The sequence below is a fragment of the Coregonus clupeaformis genome, chromosome 8 (genome assembly GCF_020615455.1).
Source record: "Coregonus clupeaformis isolate EN_2021a chromosome 8, ASM2061545v1, whole genome shotgun sequence".
Classification (NCBI taxonomy): domain Eukaryota; kingdom Metazoa; phylum Chordata; class Actinopteri; order Salmoniformes; family Salmonidae; genus Coregonus; species Coregonus clupeaformis.
The window spans coordinates 29,869,898-29,893,471 of NC_059199.1; the positions used below are offsets into that span (position 1 = coordinate 29,869,898).

A 23,574-nucleotide genomic window follows, 5' to 3' on the forward strand; every position below is an offset into this window, starting at 1 on the left:
AAAGAGGTATAGGGATAGATAGAGAGATAATAAAAAGAGAGAGTAGCAGAGGAGAGCAGTGATAGGTGCAGACTGAGAGGGGGGAAAGTGATAGATGAGCAGCTGTCAATGTTGCTTTACAATCCAAGCTTATTGGATTAACCTTATCAAGTCTACAAAGAAGTGGCCTAATGCTGCATCAATCTTTGTCCAGTAGTATATCCTCAGAAATTCATCTATTTTTTCCAGAGATTCATCTATTTGCAGAAATTCGTAATTTGTTAAGAAATGAATATTAGACATCCGGAATAGCCTACGTCTGAAGTTGTGAAAAGCAGTGGTAGAAATTGTTGAATGTGTGGGTGTGTGGTCAACAACTCACAACAACCCCTGTTCACAAACCTGACCGCTTATGGTCAACTCCCCCTTAAGAAGAGACTACGGTCTCATTTTAAACCTTTAACTCCCCACTGTAAATCCAGCCATTGTTCCATTCCATTGTCTGTAAACCAGGTAGTGGTCCAACTCCTTGAGGGACTTAAAAAATTAAATCATGTACTGAGTTACATTGGCCATTTGTGTGTCAGTGTGAGGCAGCTTGGCAGTACAGCAGCAGCAGTAACGGTATAGGTTCTTGTCAGTGGATAATGCAACGGTCACGTCATTTTCTCCGTCTCCTCATTGGGCCTGCTCAGATGCAATTCAGTAAGCCTCTACACTGATTTACCGATCTCTCTGATTGTTGAAATTCTTAGAACACACAGGTCCTATAGTTTTATATACGTCCCCAGGACAGTGATAGTGTATACATTGGGAATAGCAGTTAGCAGTAACATGGCGTCCTGTGGGGGCAGAGCACAAGTGAGCATGGTCTCTAGAGCCCCATAGACCACAGGGTCCCCCAGAGGGTCCCCAGATGAGTCCTCTGTGTGTAAGTGTGTGTGTGTGTGTGTGTGTGTGTTTGTGTCTGTCTGTCTGTCTGTCTTCTCTGTCTGTCTGTCTGTCTGTGTGTGAGAGAGAGGTGGGGGGTTGGGGCCAGGGCCGAGCGAGGCAGGAGGCGCGGGGTGAATAGGGTGTTTGCTGTTGGTCGGGGCCATGTGGCTGACCTCTTGACATCCACACGCCTGCCTGGCCCCTCCTCTCCCCAAAAAGGCCCCCCTGTCACCCCCTGAAGCCCCTCACACTGGCCCCATCCACCCCCACACACACAACCCACGCGCCGTCTGTCACCGTCCCCTGACAGGCGTGAGCGAGATGGAGCAAGACCCCTGCAGCCACCCTCCCTCCTCTCCCCTCCCCCTCTCCTCCTAATTCCCTGACAGTGACCCTGAGCATCCCTCTCCTCCCCTGCCTCGGCCCCTGTCAGAGCCCGCACCGCCCAAAGACAGATACATCATCTGCCGAGAGGCCCCCCACTCACATTAGCACTGCTAGACTGGGGACCCTCACAGCCTGCTGGCCAAGGTATATAGAGATGGGCTGGGGGGGTGAGGTATGGTGGGGGGAAGTAGAACCCCTGGCCAGAGGGGTGATGATGTTAAGTATGGGGGTATGACTGTTAAAAACCCTGTTACGTGGACTCTTTTCATGTATTATGTGGATGAGGTGGTTGTGTAAATGCGTGTGTGGATGATGAGTGTATGTGAAAGCAGTTATATCGGTCATCTTCCAGTATTCTTCTTCCAGTATTTCCATCTCCTCTTTTTAAATAAATGTTGTGGAGATGCAATGAACTTGAACCATATGCTTGACAGCATAGACTTTGAGCAGTGAGCAGTGTTTTGCTGTGTTTGTGAGTTTCACAAAGTTAGACTGTCCGAGCTCTTACCACGCTAGAAGCAGGCAATACTGAGTCTATGTAATAAAACTGAGTCTATGTAATAAAACTTAATCTAAGGTAGTTGAAATGTGAGAGCTTATGTGTTGCAGTTATGAGGAAATATAGTGTGCTGATGATGAGTGAAGCACCACAGCAGGTCTCATCCTGCTGGTTGTCCTACAGCAGTCAGTCAGCCCCTCCTCAGAATCAGCAGGTTAGTGCTGCCACCATGTGGCGGTCTTTAGCTACTGTAATTTCCTCAAACCCTGTTAATAGATTCTCAAACGAAACTGAATATTTATGATAAGAACATAACTGCCTACATAGGCGACTGTGGAGAACTGAGAGTAAGACATTTGAAAATTAGAGAGAAAGAGGTGCATGGTGAGTGAAGGCGGGCGGAAGGCGATTTCTCATCGTATGACTAGCAGTTTCCAGCAGCCACCCAAGCACTTTCCAACTGTGACACTTTCACCCGTTCTTTCCTTTTCCTCTTTCGGCTTGCTGTTCTCTTCTTCTGCCCAGCCTCTCACTTTCTTTCTCCCACGTTGTACGTTCTGAAACCACCTCTCCTTCCTTCCTCTTTCTCAGACCTTGAACTTGATACTGACCCTAATACAGTTTCTGTTACATTTCCACAACTCTAAGCACAAAAATCGAAACAGATCATCAAAATGGCTTGTTTCAAAACTAAGCACATTTTCAATTGACTGAGTACAACAAACTAATTCACAAAGTCAATTGTTCACTGCACCAAATCACTCTTTCAATTTGTATACATATTTACAGTGCATTCGGAAAGTATTCAGACCCCTTGACTTTGTCCACATTTTGTGATGTTACAGCCTTATTCTAAAATGGATTCAATCGTTTTTTTCCTCATCAATCTACACACAATACCCCATTGTGACAAAGCAAAAACTGGTTTAAAGATTTTTTTGCACATATATAAAGAAAAAAAAAACTGAAATATCACATTTACATAAGTATTCAGACACTTTACTCAGTACTTTGTTGAAGAACCTTTGGCAGCAATTACAGCCTTGAGTCTTCTTGGGTATGACGCTACAAGCTTGGCACACCTATATTTGGGGAGTTTCTCCCATTCTTCTCTGCAGATCCTCTCAAGCTCTGTCAGGTTGGATGGGGAGCGTCGCTGTACAGCTATTTTCAGGTCTCTCCAGAGATGTTCGATTGGGATCAAGTCCGGCCTCTGGCTGGGCTACTGAAGGACATTCAAAGACTTGTCCCGAAGCCACTCCTGCGTTGTCTTGGCTTTGTGGTTACGGTCGTTGTCCTGTTGGAAGGTGAACCTTCGCCCCAGTCTGAGGTCCTGAGCGCTCTGGAGCAGGCTTTCATCAAGGATCTCTCTGTACTTTGTTCTGTTCATCTTTCCCTCGATCCTGACTAGTCTCCCAGTCCCTGCTGCTGAAAAACATACCCACAGCATGATGCTGCCACCACCATGCTTCACCGTAGGGATGGTGCCAGGTTTCCTCCAGACGTGACGCTTGGTTTCATCAGACCAGAGAATCTTGTTTCTCATGGTCTGAGTCGTTTAGGTGCCTTTTGGCAAACTCCAAGCGGGCTGTCATGCGCCTTTTACTGAGGAGTGGCTTCCGTCTGGCCACTCCATAAAGGCCTGATTGGTGCAGTGCTGCAGAGATGGTTGTCCTTCTGGAAGGTTCTCCCATCTCCACATAGGAACTCTGGAGCTCTGTCAGAGTGACCATTGGGTTCTTGGTCACCTCCCTGACCAAGGCCCTTCTCCCCCGATTGCTCAGTTTGGCATGGCGACCAGCTCTAGGAAGAGTCTTGGTGGTTCCAAACTTCTTCCATTTAAGAATGATGGAGGCCACTGTGTGCTTGGGGACCTTCAATGCTGCAGAAATTTTTTTGTACCCTTGCCCAGATCTGTGCCTCGACACAATTCTGTCTCGGAGCTCTACGGACAATTCCTTCAACCTCATGGCTTGGTTTTTGCTCTGACATGCACTGTCAGCTGTGGGACCTTATATAAACAGGTGTGTGCCTTTCCAAATCATGTCCAATCAATTGAATGTACCACAGGTGGACTCCCATCAAGTTGTAGAAACATCTCAAGGATGATCAGTGGAAACAGGATGCACCTGAGCTCAATTTTGAGGCTCATAGCAAAGGGTCTGAATACTTATGTAAATAATAATAATTAATTTTTGTTTTTTTACATTTCTAAAAACCTGTTTTCGATTTGTCATAATGGGGTATTGTGTGTAGATTGACGAGGTAAAACAATAATTTTATCAATTATAGAATAAGACTAATTTAACAAAATGTGGAAAAAGGGAAGAGGTCTGAATGTTTTCAGAATACACTGTAAGTATCCCCTTACGAAAAAAGATTGCAGTCAGAGTGCAGTAAAACTGCAGTACACTTTAGTCTAACTGTAGTTAGAATGCAGTACAACTGCAGTAGGCTGCAAATACTGTGTCCAAAGTAAAACCTTTTTTTTTACAGCAGTAATTTTGCAGTGTAACTGCAGTTACAGTGCAATATGACTGCAGTTCAACTGCAGTACACAGCAGTTATTCTGCAATCACTACGTCCAAAATACCACAGTCGACGGCAGTTACTGCACTTTTACTACAGTTTCAAAACGGCAATCTTTTTTTGTAAGGGTCTGCTTTTCAAAATACATATTCACTTTAATTTTGATAGGATTTTCTTGCCATTTCTTTACAATACAATTAACTATCACTTAATCAAACTGCTCAAAACAGATAACTACTGAACAAAAATGATGTTAAGCCTAGTTAACGTATATAGTTTGATAACTGCTGAACACTGTATCAATTTGACATCAATTTATGTTGGAAGGTAAAACCAAATCATATATGGATGTGGCTGTAAATACTACATCATAATTCTCCATCAGCCAGTGTGCTTCAATAGTACAAAGTGAAAAGAGTCACTATGTGCTACCATTTGGAATGATAGTGAGGTGTACAATGCACTGCTGAAATACCTGGGTGGTATATAACAATATTTTCCACTCATTATCTGAATTTCATTGATACACTGTAAGCTGATGAATTTCAAGCAGAGAGACAGGCAATACTGTATCAGCTGACAAATCATGTAGAAAAGGTGATCTTGTAAAATGTTGCATGGGGCAGAAATGGAATACAACACCGTGATACATTTTTACAGTAGCTTTACAATACCCTTATTTCTGATTGTTTGTCCTACGTATGTACTATATAAGGATAATGAAACAGCAAGACTGACACATTTCTCAACATGCTCACAACCTGCCATTGGATACAAATTATAAAAAATTGTGCATGTCAGGTTATAGTCAAATAATGTATAGAAAAGTATATTTACCATCTACTACTCCTTCTATTGAGCACTTCAAAAATAACAGTTTTGAAATGTGTATCTTGTATTTTTTGCTATTGGATTAAATGGTAAATTCAAAAGGCACTCACACATCTGAGCTATCTTTGTTGCAGGTGCATGGTAACAGTTGAATAACATGAGAAAAAATAAGAAACCTGCACACTGCTCTTGCTAGTATCACTGCTCTTTATTAAGCTTCACGTATCGGCCTCAAGGCCTTCGCCAGAACATAATAAAGAGCAGTGATACTGATAACAGCGGTGTGCGGGTTTCTTCTTTTTTCTCATTAAATGCTAGTTAAAATGACTAAATGGTGATCCTATGTGCTCATGCCATTTCACAGAAAACAGATTTTGCACAAATGACTCAGGGGTGAAAGATGTGTGAAACCTCAATGAATGCACAATCAAAGGTTCTGAACATACAAGTGTTATCAGTTTAGAGTTTTGTGATTAGAGTTTTGACAATATACCACTTACATCTGAAAAATGTTCCCTCCCCTTCCGCTTCCCCCTCAAAACATGACCTGCATTGTCATATTTTTTCCAATACCCCCCTCTCTTTCTAGTGTTCTTTCCTTCACTCATGCACTACATGTGTTACAGGATGTGGGGGGAGGAGGAAGGGGGTGTAAGAGGGGGATGGTGAAAGGGTGGCACCAGTCCTAGTGGGAGGAGGGGAGATTAAGAGTGAGGTGATAAGGTCCTGTTCATCATCACCATCTCTTTAAACTCACATATTAGCATGTAGAATTAAGCTAAAACCTGACCCCTAACAGGCCTAACATTCACATTTATGATTTATTCGTTCTCTCATTTGACTATTCAGGCTCAGCTACAGCTATATTAATATCTATAGATTTAAACGCTCAGTTTGCATTTTTTGTGTAGCTACATCTTAGGCCTTGCGTGAAAGAGTGAATGTGGAAAGAAGACAATAAAAAGAGAGAGGAAATGCAAAAAAGAGACAGAAAGCAGGAAGGTCAGCACAGAATAATTACTTTCTTGCTGTAAAATGGTGGCTATGGCGCACAATAATGTCTGATTCCCAGGTAAGTACTACGCTCTTCGTCTTGTACCAATTACTGGTTAATGGTCTCTCCTGGGGTGGAGGCTTTGGGGGTTAATTAGCGTTGCCGTCAGTAACAACCACTGCTAATTAGTGAACATCAAAACGAGCTCTGCCGGTCATAGTTGTAATGAAATGTCAGTTCATCTCTCCTGACGAAGATCAACGTGTGTGTGTGCGCGCGCGCGCGCGTAAAGCATAGACTCATGAATGTACAGGCTACCAGGGTAACATTTCACCTCTACTTCTAGATGTGTATAACCATTGTTAGGCGGTGTGTATTTGGCGGTGTGTATTTGCATGTCTTCGTGTTATTCTGTAACACCCACTCTCTTTCAGGGGATGGAGGCAATACAATATGAAGACTAGTGATGGAAAGTAAAGTATGTCAAGTAGTAGGCTATTCCATAACAATGAATCACAGGTCAGAGGCAGGGATTGACATTATGGTCAGAAAGGCACAAATCAGGACTTTGCTTTGGTTGCCCTAAGATTATGATCACATTCCTGGAAATGTAAATGAGCTATTAACACGCAGCCATATACAGTAGTATGTCTATTGCCTGCCGTTCACCTACACATAGGGGAGGAATTAGAAAGATAAGTTAGCCTACTGATTTTTATTTTATTTAGGTTGTTATTAGTAAAGAAAATCTCAGAGCAGGCTCAATTCGCCCAACTGCCATGAATTGTATTTCACTTAAACAATGGGGAGGAACCAGAGAGATCAGTTTCAGGGTAGGCTAGTGGAATTATTTGCAGTTTGATTGTTTTTACTCAGAGCAGCACGCTCAACTTTTGCTTCATATAATTATAGGCCTATTATAATTGTAATTAGAGCCATTAGAATTGTAAGAAGGCTAAACCAGTGACTCACCATGGTGTTAGTGTTGAAAGTGGAAGAATTTAGGCATCCAAAAAAAGCTCATAGAAATGGTATGCCTATAGAGACTGAACGGGTGGGTGGAAGATGCTCGAAGTTTCGCTTATACGCATAGAGGCTTATTACTGTAGACAATCTATTTGACCTCCTCTTCAAGTAGGCTTTGTTGGTCAGTAATGTAATGAAACAGTGTGTTCACTTTAGCCTTGTGTTAACTATTTAGGCTCATTGTTTGGCCCAATAAATGGCGCGAAATTAATCATTGGGCTTGAGGATATCTGCAGGTATGCAACATGAGTCACGCGCAAATATACAGCCTTGATTTTAGGAAGGACACTACCATACCAAAGCTTCCAATAAATATGTGTATTTTCTCATGAATGTCGATAACCCAGGTAACTCTTGAATTGTATCATTGTTTGAAAATGTGAAGTTTTTAGGATTTCATAACAGCTAGGCTAAACGTTTGTCTATTCACATGTGGATATTTACATTAGAGGTAAAAACATCGAATGGAAAATGTCGGAGTTGACATGACATGTTCACATGACACTACATATGTTCATTTCAGGTTCATAAGGCCTAAAATTAATTATTATTTGAAATATAATTACTGCAGCTATTATAACATAGGTAGGCCTATACTGCAATTAAAACAAGTGTAGACTATTACTAAATCTTATAAGATATGCATGCAAAAAGTATAGCCTATTAGCTTGTTAAATCTCTATTCAAAACGTGTTGTGTCATTCGCTGTAGGTCGAACTTAACCTTTGTTTTTTCATTTATTCAAGACAAATTATGAAGAATATTTTTTATTTCAACAAATTAAAATCTATTTGAGGCATAAGGCTACATTTGGAGAATACTACATTTCTGTCAAAAGCGTGTGTGCCGAAATAAATTCACTTCAACTTGAGCCTCTTATCTATTCTGCAAAATTACCTGTTGTAATCATTTGCCTAGACCTATGCAATTACATTATCGAGGTTTTTGACAGACATTCCCAAATATGTAGACCTAGCCTATATGATACAGTTACAGTATTCATATCTCCAATTATGTGAAAAATGTATTATAATAATTTGTATTGTGTATTTATTATATGTAATGTATTTGGAAATCTTGAAAAGCACTTTCACATTTATGTTTGCCATGAAATCGTTTATTTTTCCGATTCTGAAAAAACATATGACTGTTATTCATGCTGCAATTTCCCTTCCAGAAAATCACATTCCTTTACCAACGCTGACTTTATTACAAACAGATTAGTTGGATTTATGATGGGGGGGTGGGGGGGATTTGAAAAGACTGATCTGTGCCACCTAGCCTTGTGCCAGGTTTCCTAACCATTTCATTTGTGTTCATTAAACCACTCTGATGGAAATGTTGTCTTTGGCTGCTTTCTGGAGTCTTACTGCATAAGACTGAACATGGCCCTGTGACACTCTTGACTCGGGAAGCCACTGTGTGAGCCGAGAAGAAGAAGAGATGGAGGGAGGGAGGGAGGGACTGGGAAGAAAGGATGAGGGATTTTCTCCCAGTGAATCTCTCATCTTCATCCCTCCATATATGCTGGGCTGGGGATGTTTGTCAGTTGGAAACATGTTATATTTACCCTGCTTCCCTCTCTCCCCAGCAGATATCAGGATGTCAAAACCAGCAGAGGATGAGAAGCCTGGGGCAGACTTTCCAGGGGAGAGCACAGGTAACCATTTTGAGACTGCATTATGTGTTGCTTTAATATCAGTTATCATCATTGTGTGCCATCATTAGGCCTGTTTCATTTTATAGGAATGTTTGAATGAAAGTATGTTGTGTGTATGTGTGCTTACATCTGTCTGTGTTCTCATATTGATTGGTAAGAGTGGGCTAATCTGGTGTATTGTTTTTGGATGTGTTTACATTTAAGTAATTTAGCAGATGCTCTTATCCAGAGCAATTTACGGCAACATTTAAGGTTAAGTGCACATTGACAGATTTTTCACCTAGTCTGCTCGGGGATTCGAACCAGCGACCTTTCGGTTACAGGCCTAATGCTCTTAACCGCTGTAGGCTACCTTGCCGCCCTATGACACAAAACATCCACAATAACAGACCTCAAATCTTCTACTTTGGTCACGTTTCTCACATTTTCCGAATAGAAAATGAGAATGTTTTAGTCAGCCTGTTTGAATGACTTATGCACGTGACACAATACCTCCATATAGGTCACAGCTCAGAGTCATATCATGACACACCTATGTTTCTACTAGATTTAGCTGACAACTAGGATGTGGAATGTTAGTAATTTACATTTGAAGTAACCTATTTCAAGTTTGGCAACAGCCTGAGGCATTTACAGTAGATTATTAGAATTCCATCTTTCACTTTTTATTTTCTCTTCTCTGTCTTTCTTACCCTCTTTATCTTACAGACTCCGAGAGGAACAGTCCCGATGCAAATGATCAGGTTTGTCATCTCAATTTAATTTAATTGAATGTAAAATTTATAGGGCTGTCAAATGATTAAAATTTTTAATCAAATTAATCAGAATTTTCAGTGGATTAATCATGATTAATCACTATTTGCAATTACACCTGAATCCTAACAATTTTTTTTCTGAAATGCATACCAAAAGATAAATAACAGGACACAGATACATAATTTTCATATTATGTCTGTTTATTAACACAGCCAAATAATGGTGTTTTAAATCAAGCTGAAACATACTACACACCATAATATTTGTCTTTGTAATGTTCCATCACTTCCTCTTTGGCATTCCTCTTAACCAGGATGTACAATTTACAGTATTCAATTGAACAGAAAGCAATAAATGTAGTCAAATCATAACAGTGACCTACCACATTTTTGCACAATTTGAGTCATCTGTGGAAAAAAACATTTTCAATAAAACTTTTAAATCAAACCAAAGAACAATCTTTTACCTTTTCATCCATTCTTTAATCCAGTTGCTCAAAAATCCAGTTGCTAACTACTATAACATGTTGCACTGAAACTGGTCTTTTTGTTTGAACATCACCTTTCAAATCTACTGAGCTTCATCATCTTTCAGCCAGTTGCTGAGGCAAACTAACTTGTTCACATTTTCTGAAAGTAAAGCTGACCTTTTCTTGTTCACAATGTGACCTGCAACTGAGAAAAGTCGTTCACAGGGAACAGTGGTTGCAGGAGTGGCTAGATATCAAATTATCTGAGGTTGATTTTGTTAATTGCCTGCAAACATTCAGCGTGGTCTGGCGCAAACCACTTGCTGAATCTGACGGCCCAGCAAACGCATGTTTGGCGTTGACATGGTACTTCAAGCTTGAACAGCTCCGGTGAAATTGAAACTCCTTCTTACAAATCTTGCAAATAACCTTGTACTTGTTAACTGTACCATCATCATTCTTTTTATATTTGAATCCGTCAATAGGCCCACTTTGCTCACCTTGCTCCATCTCGCCTCTAGCTCCCAACCACTTTCCTGACCTGAATAATTTGTCACACTGCGCATGCGTGAAATGCGTTAAAAAAATTGACGTAATTAACAGCAAACAACTAATTAACGTCGTTAACGCGCTATTTTTGACAGCCCTAAAAATTTAGTTTGTTGTTTTATTTATTGTTATTTGTTTTTTATATATTCTTGTTGTTTGCTCTAAGGTTGTAATAAGATTATTTGAATAAGTGTATACAGTAGAACCTCAAAGATACAAACCTCAGAGTTAGGCACCAACCGGTCATCGAACGGGCAAAATTAAACCGGGACATGTAGGCCTACTAAATGCAAAAAAACTTCTGTAGGCTACAGACAAACATAAATGCTGGTTAGATTTGCTAAAAACATATCAGATATTTACAGTATCTGGCTAAATTATTAGAAAAGATATGCAATCAACATTTTCTATAAAGGTTTGATGCTGTCTTTAAGTTAATTTCAAAGTGTTAAAGACATTTCTGTGTTCAGGACCACCTCCATTCCTAAAAATTGTCCTATCTCTAAGGTCCTACTGTAATACTTTTTTTTGGATAGGTTTGAATTAAGGTAAAAATGAAAATGATTAGGAGACACGTGGATTCAATTGATGAGTTCTATCAAGGTATTCTATCAACCTGGAATGGCAACAGTGTTTATGGCTTTGCACATGAATAGATTTAAAGATCTGTGTCTGAATGGGTTTTTTGTTGCCTTTCGTCTCCTCACAGGTTCAGCCAATGAAAACGAGTCCCTTCAGTCTTTCTTCTACCTTGAGCAGCACCAAGGTGAGTGAATTAGTGCACTCACATGCGAGAGAGAGAGATAAAGATGGTGTGTGTTTGTGTGTGTGAGTGGCTTATCTATTTAGTCCCTACAGACATGCCTCAGGTGGTACTGCATTGACATTGGCCAATATGCAAATTAGGATGTTTGGGCCATTACGAATGCTGACATGCCCATCAACTCCTGACAACTAGAGAGTAGGAACGAGCACAACTCACTTTATAAAGACATGCTGCAGAACAGGAGGAAAAACCTTTTGCTTTCTCTTAAGAGAGACAGACTATAGACATTGATATATAGAAATGAAGGGAGATCGAGGAAAAAAAGAGTGTTATGGGTAGATGGATGGATAGGAGCTTCCTCAGGTCAGAAATCATCAGCCAACTTGGAATATTCTAAAATTATATACACAACAGAGCTCAACATTTTATGCATGGTAATATATTTTGTACTATATGTTGTGAGCCCCCATTAGGGCCTAAAATGGTGATCAAATTCATATATGGTTGATTTTGCAAATACCGCACTTTCAGATGTGAAATGTTTTTGAAAATGAAACCTCTTATAACTGCTTTTTATCTATCTGAATATTTTCTTCACTCTGTCTGGAAACAAGATCTAATAGTGGCTGAAACCATACTATTTAAGAATATAAAGATTTTTATCGGTTTCCCCAAATACCCGAGGGGAAATGTCATTACCACCACGTCATAAAATTTGCTATTTTAGTTTAAAAGGAAATTACAGAAATTGTGCCTAAGGTGTTTTATATAACATTTCACATGAATTGTTTTATTTATTTATTATATGTATTCATCATTGTCATGTCTAAATGTCCATATATGCCTTGATGATACTCAGAAACATGTATTTATTTACCACGTCAAAATCTTTATATTTTACATTATTTTAGGAATTATCTTAAGAACAAGCATATAAGATTCACATATGGGAAAAATCATCACTTTCAATTGTAATTTATTACACCTTTTCCTCACAAATATGTACCGTGATGGTAATTTTACATTTTAGTCATTTAGCAGACCCTCTTATCCAGAGCGACTTACAGTTAATAATAATAATAATAATAATAATATGCCATTTAGCAGACGCTTTTATCCAAAGCGACTTACAGTCATGCGTGCATACATTTTTGTGTATGGGTGGTCCCGGGGTTCGAACCCACTACCTTGGCGTTACAAGCGCCGTGCTCTACCAGCTGAGCTACAGAGGACTCAGTTAGTGAGTGCATACATTTTATTTTTTCATACTGACTTAGCTTGTGGTAATGACAGCGTGTGGTGGAAATGACATTTCAGATATAACAACTGATGAAAAATACCATTAAACATTTTAATGTCACAGTTGTACATGTTTAATTTTATTGAAGATATAGAACAGACCATTCGTTCCAATTCATCCCAAAGGTGTTCAATGGGGTTGAGGTCAGGGCTCTGTGCAGGCCAGTCAAGTTCTTCGACACCGATCTCAACAAACCATTTCTGTATGGATCTTGCTTTGTGCACGGGAGCATTGTCATGCTGAAACAGGAAAGGGCCTTCCCCAAAACTGTTGCCACAAAGTTGGAAGCACAGAATCGTCTAGAATGCCATTGTATGCTGTAGTGTTAAGATTTCCCTTCACTGGAACTAAGGGGCCTAGCCTGAACCATGAAAAACAGCACCAGACCATTATTCGTCCTCCACCAAACTTTACAGTTGGCACTCTGCATTGGGGCATCCGCCAAACCCAGATTTCTTTCATTGGACTGCCAGATGGTGAAGCGTGATTGATCACTCCAGAGAACGCGTTTCCACTGCTCCAGAGTCCAATGACGGCTACCTTTACACCACTCCAGCCGACGTTTTGCATTGCGCATGGTGATCTTATGCTTGTGTGCGGCTACTCGGCCATGGAAACCCATTTCATGAAGCTCCCGACAAACAGTTATTTTGCTGACGTTGCTTCCAGAAGCAGTTTGGAACACGGTAGTGAGTGTTACAACCGAGGACAGACGAGCTTCAGCACTCAGCGGTCTCGTTCTGTGAGCTTGTGTGGCTTACCACTTCACAGCTGAGCCGTTGTTGCTCCTAGACCTTTCAACTTCACAATAACAGCACTTAAAGTTGACCGGGGCAGCTCTAGCAGGGCAGAAATTTGACGAGCTGACTTGTTGGAAAGGTGGCATCCTATGACGGTGCCACGTTGAAATTTACTGAGCTCTTCAGTACAGGCCATTCTACTGTCACTGTTTGTCTATGGAGATTGCATGGCGGTGTGCTTGATTATATACACCTTTTAGCAACTCGTGTGGAAGAAATTGCCAAATCCACTAATTTGAAGGAGTGTCCACATACTTTGTATATATAGGGTATGTGCTTGTCCTCTCCTTGGTTGATTTAGGGGGATCTTATAGTCAGTAATAACCATAGTAAGTCACATAAATAGACATCAAAATCACTCAATTATCCTAACATAATACAAAATGTAATGGTCTTATTTAGCAAATAAGTGTTGAATTTCAACTTAACCATGATCATATATGTAATTTGTGTCTGTTTTCAGGTCTTAAGGTTAGTAAAAATTGATGAACTAATACATTTTGTCATTACCACCACATTCTGTCCATACTATCACAGTTCATTATGTGGTGGTAATGACGTGTGGTGGGAATGACACTTTTACCATATTTGGTCATAAATAGCAGGGATTCTAGCATGCTAACTCCAGTTGAGCAGCTAGCATACAATGTGTCCTAAATACACATAATTAAAACATAATTTCAAAAATCAAACATAATTTGATGAAATTATAGCCTATTTGGTAATGACGTACAATACAAATATTTACCTTTATATTTCTATTATTTCCCTGCATCAAAATTAGAATTTCCCTCCATGACATCCATGTGCTCCACTGTCACTTCATATCCATGGTATCCAAGTACACAAACCTTTTTTTATTTTGTATTATCATGTAATTTGCTTGTCGTGGTGGTAATGACACACTACTTAGACACGACTGTATTTTGTGTAAAAAAAAAGTAACAAATGGCTTATGCACAGCTAATGTGGTCCTCTGTAGCTCAATTGGTAGAGCATGGCGCTTGTAACGCCAGAGTAGTGGGTTCGATCCCCGGGACCACCAATACGTAAAAATGTATGCACACATGACTGTAAGTCGCTTTGGATAAAAGCGTCTGCTAAATTGCATATTATTATTATATTAATATGTATATAGTTTCCATTTATTTGACAATTTTTTTTAAACAGGTGCATTAAATATTTTCGAATTATCAAGACTTTTGTAAGTGTAATACATAGCAGAATGTAAAAAGTCTGGGTTTGAGGCAGGACAAAAACTGTGTAAAACAGTAAAATCCAGACATGAAATGCTTTAGAAAATAAAAAATAAAAACATATTGAAAGCTGAAAAATACGTTTACGGTTATTTTAGTCTCTACTGAATGGATGTGAAATTAAAACATCTAAATTAGCATTTTATCTTAAAAATCTAACCCTGAGACACAAAAAGGCCCGTATTTGCAAAATCACCCATATATACAGTGACTTCGTAAAGTATTCAGACCCCTTAACTTTTTCCACATTTTGTTACGTTACTGTCACGTTACCGATGTGGATGTGGTGGAGGAGTCAGGCGCAGGACACTGAGGTAAAGTCCAACAGTATATTTAATAGTCCAAAGAAACTGGAAAACCTCTGACCTCAAAACCACAAAGAGGCGAGGGAGAATTACGCACACGCGTAAACACTAAACACAAAACAAACAGGGAGCAAAGACGTAGCTCCGACACTGTGGCAGTAAAAATAACAACACACAATAATACTAACACAAAACAAGGAACTTATAGGGCACGCAATCAACACACAAATGGCCACAGGTGATACAGACAGACAAAAGCAATCGACTGACGAAACATAGAGCGGTGGCAGCTAGTACTCCGGGGACGGCGCTCGCCGAAGCCTGCCCGAACCAGGAGGAGGAGCAGTCTCGGCCGAAACCGTGACAGTACCCCCCCCTTGACGCGCGGCTCCAGCCGTGCGCCGACCCCAGCCTCGGGGACGGCCAGGAGGACGCGGACCCGGGCGCGTGGGATGCCCATGGTGAAACTCAGTCAGGAGGGATGGATCGAGTATGTCCCTCCTGGGCACCCAGCACCGTTCCTCCGGACCGTACCCCTCCCACTCCACGAGATACTGGAGACCACTCATCCGGCGCCTCGAGTCCAAGATGGTCCGGACCCGGTACGCCGGGGCCCCCTCGATGTCCAAAGGGGGGCGGAGGGGTCTCTCCTATCTCATCTTCTTGGAGTGGGCCAGCTACCACCGGCCTGAGAAGAGACACATGGAACGAGGGGTTAATATTTTTATACTCTATAGGCAGTTGTAACCTGTAACACACCTCGTTCAATCTTCTCAGGACTTTGAAGGGCCCCACAAACCGCCGACCCAGCTTCCGGCAGGGCAGGCGGAGGGGCAGGTTTCGAGTCGAGAGCCAGACTCGATCTCCCGGTGCGTACACCGGTCCCTCACTGCGGTGGCGGTCGGCGCTCGCCTTTTTGTTGACGGATGGCACGCTGCAGATGGACATGGGCAGCGTCCCACGTCTCCTCCGAGCGCCGAATCCACTCGTCCACCGCAGGAGCCTCGATCTGGCTCTCGTGCCATGGTGCCAGGACCGGCTGATAGCCTAAAACACACTGGAAAGGTGTTAAATTGGTGGAGGAGTGGCGGAGAGAGTTCTGGGCCATCTCTGCCCAGGGGATGAACCTAGACCACTCCTCCGGCCGGTCCCGGCAATAGGACCTCAAAAACCTACCCACATCCTGGTTGACACGTTCCACCTGCCCATTGCTCTCTGGGTGGTACCCCGAGGTAAGGCTTACCGAGACCCCCAACCGTTCCATGAACGCCCCCCAAACTCTGGAGGTGAACTGGGGACCTCGGTCAGACACTATATCCTCGGGGACCCCATAGTGCCGGAAAACATGGGTAAATAGGGCCTCAGCGGTTTGTAGGGCAGTAGGGAGACCCGGCATGGGAAGGAGACGACAGGCCTTGGAAAACCGATCCACAACGACCAAAATGGTGGTATTCCCCTGGGAGGGGGGAAGATCGGTTACGAAATCCACCGATAGGTGGGACCATGGTCGTTGTGGAACGGGCAGGGGGTGTAGCTTACCCCTGGGCAAATGTCTAGGCGCCTTACACTGGGCACACACCGAGCAGGAGGAGACATAAACCCTCACATCCCTAGCTAACGTTGGCCACCAGTATTTCATGCTAAGACAGTGCACGGTCCGGCCAATACCTGGATGTCCAGAGGAGGGTGATGTATGAGCCCAATAAATCAGTCGATCACGAATCTCGAGCGGAACGTACGTCCGCCCCCACAGGACACTCGGGGGAGTAGGGTCGGTACGCAGTGCCCGCTCGATTTCGCATCGACCTCCCATACCACCGGAGCCACCAAACAAGACTCCGGCAATATGGAAGTAGGCTCGTTGGACCTCTCCTCTGTGTCATACCGCCGGGACAGGGCGTCTGCCTTACCATTCTGGGACCCAGGGATGTATGTGATCTTAAAAACGAACCGGGTTAGGAACATGTTCCACCTAGCCTGACGAGGGTTCAATCTCCTAGCTGCCCGGATGTACTCCAGGTTACGGTGATCAGTCAGAATGAGGAAAGGGTGTTGAGCCCCCTCAAGCCAATGCCTCCACACCTTTAGGGCCTGGACTACGGCTAACAGCTCCCTGTCCCCAACATCATAATTACGCTCCGCCGAGCTGAGCTTCTTGGAGTAGAACGCACAGGGGCGGAGTTTAGGTGGCGTGCCGGACCGTTGTGACAGAACTGCCCCAATACCGGTCTCGGACGCGTCTACCTCTACTTGGAAGGGTAAAGAGGGATCTGGATGCGCCAGCACAGGGGCCGAGGTGAACAGGTTCTTTAGTTTGACAAATGCCCTGTCCGCCTCAGCCGACCACTGCAAACTAACCGGACCCCCCTTTAACAGGGACGTAATGGGAGCTGCAACCTGTCCAAAACCCCGAATAAACCTCCGGTAGTAATTAGCAAAACCCAAGAACTGCTGCACCTCTTTTACAGTGGTTGGAGTTTGCCAATTACGCACGGCCGATACCCGGTCTACCTCTATCTCCACGCCAGACGCGGACAACCGATAACCCAAAAAGGAGACGGACTCCTGGAAGAACAGGCATTTCTCTGCCTTGACATACAGGTCATGCTCCAACAGTCTTCTCAACACTCGGCGCACCTGGGCTACATGCTCGGCTCGTGTAGAAGAATACACTAGGATGTCGTCGATGTAAACTACTACACCCTGCCCATGCATGTCCCGGAAAATCTCGTCAACAAAGGATTGGAAGACTGAAGGAGCATTCATTAACCCGTATGGCATGACGAGATACTCGTAATGACCCGAGGTGGTGCTAAATGCTGTTTTCCATTCATCCCCCTCCCTAATGCGCACCAGATTGTACGCGCTCCTGAGATCCAACTTTGTGAAGAACCGCGCTCCGCGTAATGACTCCGTCATCGTCGCAATCAGTGGAAGTGGGTAACTGTATTTAACTGTGATCTGATTGAGACTACGGTAATCAATACACGGGCGCAATCCCCCGTCCTTCTTCTTCACAAAGAAGAAACTCGAGGAGACCGGGGAAGTAGAGGACCGTATGTATCCCTGTGCCAAGGACTCGGCTATGTAAGTCTCCATAGCCGCTGTTTCCTCTTGAGACAGGGGATACACATGACTCCGGGGAAGGGCTGCTCCTGTCTGGAGATTTATCGCACAGTCCCCCCTGTCTGTGAGGAGGTAGCCGTGTTGCCCTCGATTTGCTAAACACGAGTGCTAAATCCTCATACTCAGGGGGAATGCGCAGTGCGGGCACTTGGTTCGGACTCTCTACCGAGGTCGCCCCTACGGAAACACCTAGACATCTCCCTACACACTGGGCAGACCACTCCATAAGAGCCCTCTGTTGCCACGCTATGGTAGGATCATGGGTGCTTAACCAGGAAGGCCCAACACCACGGGTACGCAGGAGAGTCAATCAGATAAAACTGAATGGTCTCCTCATGACCCCCCTGCGTCGTCATCGTCAGTGGTGTTGTGACTTCCCTGATCAGACCCGACCCCAACGGCCGGCTGTCCAATGCGTGGACAGGAAATGGAGCTTCTACCGGCCGAAGGGGAATTCCTAACCTACCACAAAATGCCCGATCAATAAAGTTCCCAGCTGCGCCTGAATCTACTAGCGCCTTATGCTGGGAATGAGGTGCCACCTGTGGAAATCTCACAGGAATACTCATGTGACCAACAGAAAGCTCTGGGTAAGTGGGGCGCCTACTCACCTGAAATGACTCCCCAGTGCGTGGCCTGTTGTCACCTCTCCCAGGAGACCCTCCCCAGCACCTGGCCGCGGTGTGTCCTCCACGACCACAGGTGGTGCAGGGGATGGCCCCCCTCGGGTTCCCTCTCCTCCTCTCTCTAGCGCCAGCACCCCCGAGCTCCATGGGAATCGGCTCGGAGGTGCTGGAGGGTGGAATGGACGACCCCCACTCGGGACGTCCGCGGGTAGCCAGCAGGGTGTCTAGACGGATGGAAATGTCCACCAACTGGTCGAACGACAGGTTGGTGTCCCTGCAGGCCAGCTCACGTCGAACGTCCTCTCGTAGGCTACACCGGTAGTGGTCGATGAGGGCCCTCTCATTCCACCCCGCATCAGCCGCTAGTGTCCGGAACTCCAGTGCGAACTCCTGTGCGCTCCTCTTCCCCTGTCGAAGGTGGAATAGACGCTCTCCCGCCGCTTTCCCCTCAGGTGGATGATCGAAGACAGCCCTGAAGCGGCGGGAGAACTCCGCGTAGGTGATGGTTGCGGCGTCTATTCCCTCCATTCGGCGTTGGCCCACTCCAACGCCTTGCCGGATAGACAGGAGATGAGGGCGGAGACGCTCTCGTATCCCGAGGGCGCCGGGTGTATGGTGGCAAGGTAAAGTTCCACCTGCAGGAGGAATCCCTGACACCCGGCTGCAGAACCGTCATATGCCCTCGGGAGCGAGAGCCGAATGCCACTGGGTTCCGGTGCTGAGAGAGGAGGACTGGCCGTTGGTGATGGGATGTTGTAAGAGTGCGTGGGCACCTCTCGATTCACCAATCGGCGCAGAGTGTGGGACACCTCGTCCATGGCGGTCCCGAGTTGCCGGATCATGTTGTCCTGGTAGTTGATCCGGTCCTCCAGGGATTCGGGTACCGCCGCTGTTCCTGCTGACTCCATGAAGGTGTGTTGTTCTTTCACGTTACCAATGTGGATGTGGTGGAGGAGTCAGGCGCAGGACACTGAGGTAAAGTCCAACAGTATATTTAATAGTCCAAAGAAACTGGAAAACCTCTGACCTCAAAAACACAAAGAGGCGAGGGAGAATTACGCACACGCGTAAACACTAAACACAAAACAAACAGGGAGCAAAGACGTAGCTCCGACACTGTGGCAGTAAAAATAACAACACACAATAATACTAACACAAAACAAGGAACTTATAGGGCACGCAATCAACACACAAATGGCCACAGGTGATACAGACAGACAAAAGCAATCGACTGACGAAACATAGAGCGGTGGCAGCTAGTACTCCGGGGACGGCGCTCGCCGAAGCCTGCCCGAACCAGGAGGAGGAGCAGTCTCGGCCGAAACCGTGACAGTTACAGCCATATTCTAAAATGGATTTAAAAAATAATAATCCTCAGCAATCTACACACCATACCGCATAATGACAAAGCAAAAACATTATTTTTTTTTGTTTTATAAAAACATTTTTGCTAATTTATTAAAAATTAAAAACTGAAATACCTTATTTACATAGGTATTAAGACCCTTTGCTATGAGACAAAATTGAGCTCAGGTGCATCCTGTTTCCATTGATCATCCTTGAGATGTTTCTTCAACTTGATTTGAGTCCACCTGTGGTAAATTCCATTGATTGGACATGATTTGGAAAGGCACACACCTGTCTATATAAGGTCCCACAGTTGACATTGCATGTCAGAGCAAAAACCAAGCTATGAGGTCAAAGGAATTGTCCGTAGAACTCCGACAGGATTGTGTCGAGGCACAGATCTGGGAAAGGGTACCAAAACATTTCTGCAGCATTGAAGGTCCCCAAGAACACAGTGGCCTCCATCATTCTTGAATGGAAAAAGTTTGGAACCACAAACACTCTTCCTAGAGCCTGGCCGCCTGGCCAAACGGAGCAATCGGGGGAGAAGGGCCTTGGTCAGGGAGGTGACCAAGAACCCAATGGTCACTCTGACAGTGCTCTAGAGCTCCTATGTGGAGATGGGAGAATCTTCCAGAAGGACAACCATCTCTGCAGCACTCCACCAATCAGGCCTTTATGGTAGAGTGGCCAGACGGAAGACACTCCTCAGTAAAAGGCACATGACAGCCCGCTTGGAGTTTGACAAAAGGCACCTAAACGACTCTCAGACCATGAGAAACAAGATTATCTGGTCTGATGAAACCAAGATTGAACTCTTTGGCCTGAATGCCAAGCGTCATGTCTGGAGGAAACCTGGCACCATCCCTACGGTGAAGCATGGTGGTGGCAGCATCATGCTGTGGGGATGTTTTTCAGCTGCAGGGACTGGGAGACTAGTCAGGATCGAGGCAAAGATGAACGGAGCAAAGTACAGAGAGATCCTTGATGAAAACCTGCTCCAGAGCGCTCAGGACCTCAGACTGGGGGCGAAGGTTCACATTCCAACAGGACAACGACCCTAAGCACACAGCCAAGGCAACGCAGGAGTGGCTTCGGGACAAGTCTCTGAATGTCCTTGAGTGGCCCAGCGAGAGCCCGGACTTGAACCCGATCGAACATCTCTGGAGAGACCTGAAAATTGCTGTGCAGCAACGTTCCCCATCCAACCTGACAGAGCTTGAGAGGATCTGCAAAGAAGAATGGGAGAAACTCCCCAAATACAGGTGTGCCAAGCTTGTAAAGTCATACCCAAAAAGACTCCAGGCTGTAATCGCTGCCAAAAGTGCTTCAACAAAGTACTGAGTAAAGGGTCTGAATACTTATGTAAATGTCATATTTCCGTTTTTTATTTGTAATACATTTGCTAAAATTTCTTAACCTATTTTTGCTTTGTCATTATGGGATATTGTGTGTAGATTGAGGGGGGGGGGAACAATTTAATCAATTTTAGAATAAGGCTGTAACATAACAAAATATGGAAAAAGTCAAGGGGTCTGAATACTTTCTGAAGACAGTACCAGTCAAAAGTTTGGACACACATACTCTTTCAAGGGTTTTTCTTTATTTTTACTATTTTCTACATTGTAGAATAATAGTGAAGACATCAAAACTATGAAATAACACATATAGAATCATGACATCAAAACTATGAAATAACACATCAATCATGTAGTAACCAAAAAAGTGTTAATCAAATCAAAATATATTTTAGATTCTTCAAAGTAGCCACCCTTTGCCTTGATGACAGCTTTGCACACTCTTGGCATTCTCTCAACCAGCTTCATGAGTTAGTCACCTTGAATGCTTTTCCAACAGTCTTGAGTTCGCACATATGCTGAGCACTTGTTGGCTGCTTTTCCTTCACTCTGCAGTCCAACTCATCCCAAACCATCCCAATTGGGTTGAGGTCTGGTGATTGTGGAGGCCAGGTCATCTGATGCAGCATTCCATCACTCTCCTTCTTGGTCAAATAGCCCTTACACAGCCTGGAGGTGTGTTTTGGGTCATTGTCCTGTTGAAAAACAAATGATAGTCCCACTAAGTGCAAACCAGATGGGATGGCGTATCGCTGCAGAATGCTGTGGTAGCCATGCTGGTTAAGTGTGCCTTGAATTCTAAATAAATCATAGACAGTGTCACCAGCAAAGCACCCCCACACCATCATACCTCCTCCTCCATGCTTCACGGTGGGAACCACATATGCGGAGATCATCCGTTCACCTACTCTGCGTCTCACAAAGACACGGCTGTTGGAACCAAAAATATCAAATTTGGACTCATCAGACCAAAGGACAGATTTCCACCCGTCTAATTTGTAAGTCGCTCTGGATAAGAGTGTCTGCTAAATGACTTAAATGTAAATGTAATGTCCATTGCTCGTGTTTCTTGGCCCAAGCAAGTCTCTTCTTATTATTGGTGTCCTTTAGTAGTGGTTTCTTTGCAGCAATTTGACCATGAAGGCCTGATTCACGCAGTGTCCTCTGAACAGTTGATGTTTAGATGTGCCTGTTACTTGAACTCTGTGAAGCATTTATTTGGGCTGCAATCTGAGGTGCAGTTAACTCTAATTAACTTATCCTCTGCAGCAAAGCTAACTCTGGGTCTTCCTTTCCTGTGAGAGCCAGTTTCATCATAGCGCTTGATGGTTTTTGCGACTGCACTTGATGAAACTTTCAAAGTTCTTGAAATGTTCCGTATTGACTGACCTTAATGTCTTAAAGTAATGATGGACTGTCGTTTCTCTTTGTTTATTTGAGCTGTTCTTGCCATAATATGGACTTGGTATTTTACCAAATAGGGCTATCTTCTGTATACCACCCCTACCTTGTCACAACACAACTGATTGGCTCAAAAGCATTAAGAAGGAAAGAAATTCCACAAATGAACTTTTAACAAGGCACACCTGTTAATTGAAATGCATTCCAGGTGACTACCTCATGAAGCTGGTTGAGAGAATGCCAAGAGTGTGCAAAGCTGTCATCAAGGCAAAGGGTGGCTACTTTGAAGAATCTCAAATATAAAATATATTTTGTTTTGTTTAACACTTTTTTGGTTACTACATGATTCCATATGTGTTATATTATAGTTTTGATGTCTTCACTATTATTCTGCAATGTAGAAAATAGTACAAAAAAGGAAAACCCTTGAATGAGTAAGTGTGTCCAAAATTTTGACTGGTACTGTATATACAGTAAATTCATTATAATGATGTTGTGAAGTTAAAAGGGTTAAGACTCGTTTACTGACAAGAGCAGGAGACTTGAAAAATATCTGTTGACATATTTTTATTTATTGCAGATTCCATTTTTTACTTTAACTTCTTTATTAAAAATTACTCTTTATTTCATTGTATAGTATTGTGTGACTGGTGATACAGTATGCATAGAAAATCAGT

The 23,574-nt window shown here is 43.5% G+C and overlaps 1 protein-coding gene across 1 annotated transcript in view; it reads left to right on the top strand.

Moving 5' to 3' along the window:
- LOC121571561 (POU domain, class 2, transcription factor 2) overlaps nt 1–23,574 on the top strand; it is a 54,194-nt gene that overhangs the window by 24,258 nt on the left and 6,362 nt on the right. The window contains exons 2-4 of the mRNA XM_045221910.1: nt 8,770–8,838; nt 9,547–9,581; nt 11,322–11,378. Of these exons, the coding sequence (XP_045077845.1) occupies nt 8,770–8,838; nt 9,547–9,581; nt 11,322–11,378 (161 nt within the window). The remainder of the gene's footprint in view (nt 1–8,769; nt 8,839–9,546; nt 9,582–11,321; nt 11,379–23,574) is intronic.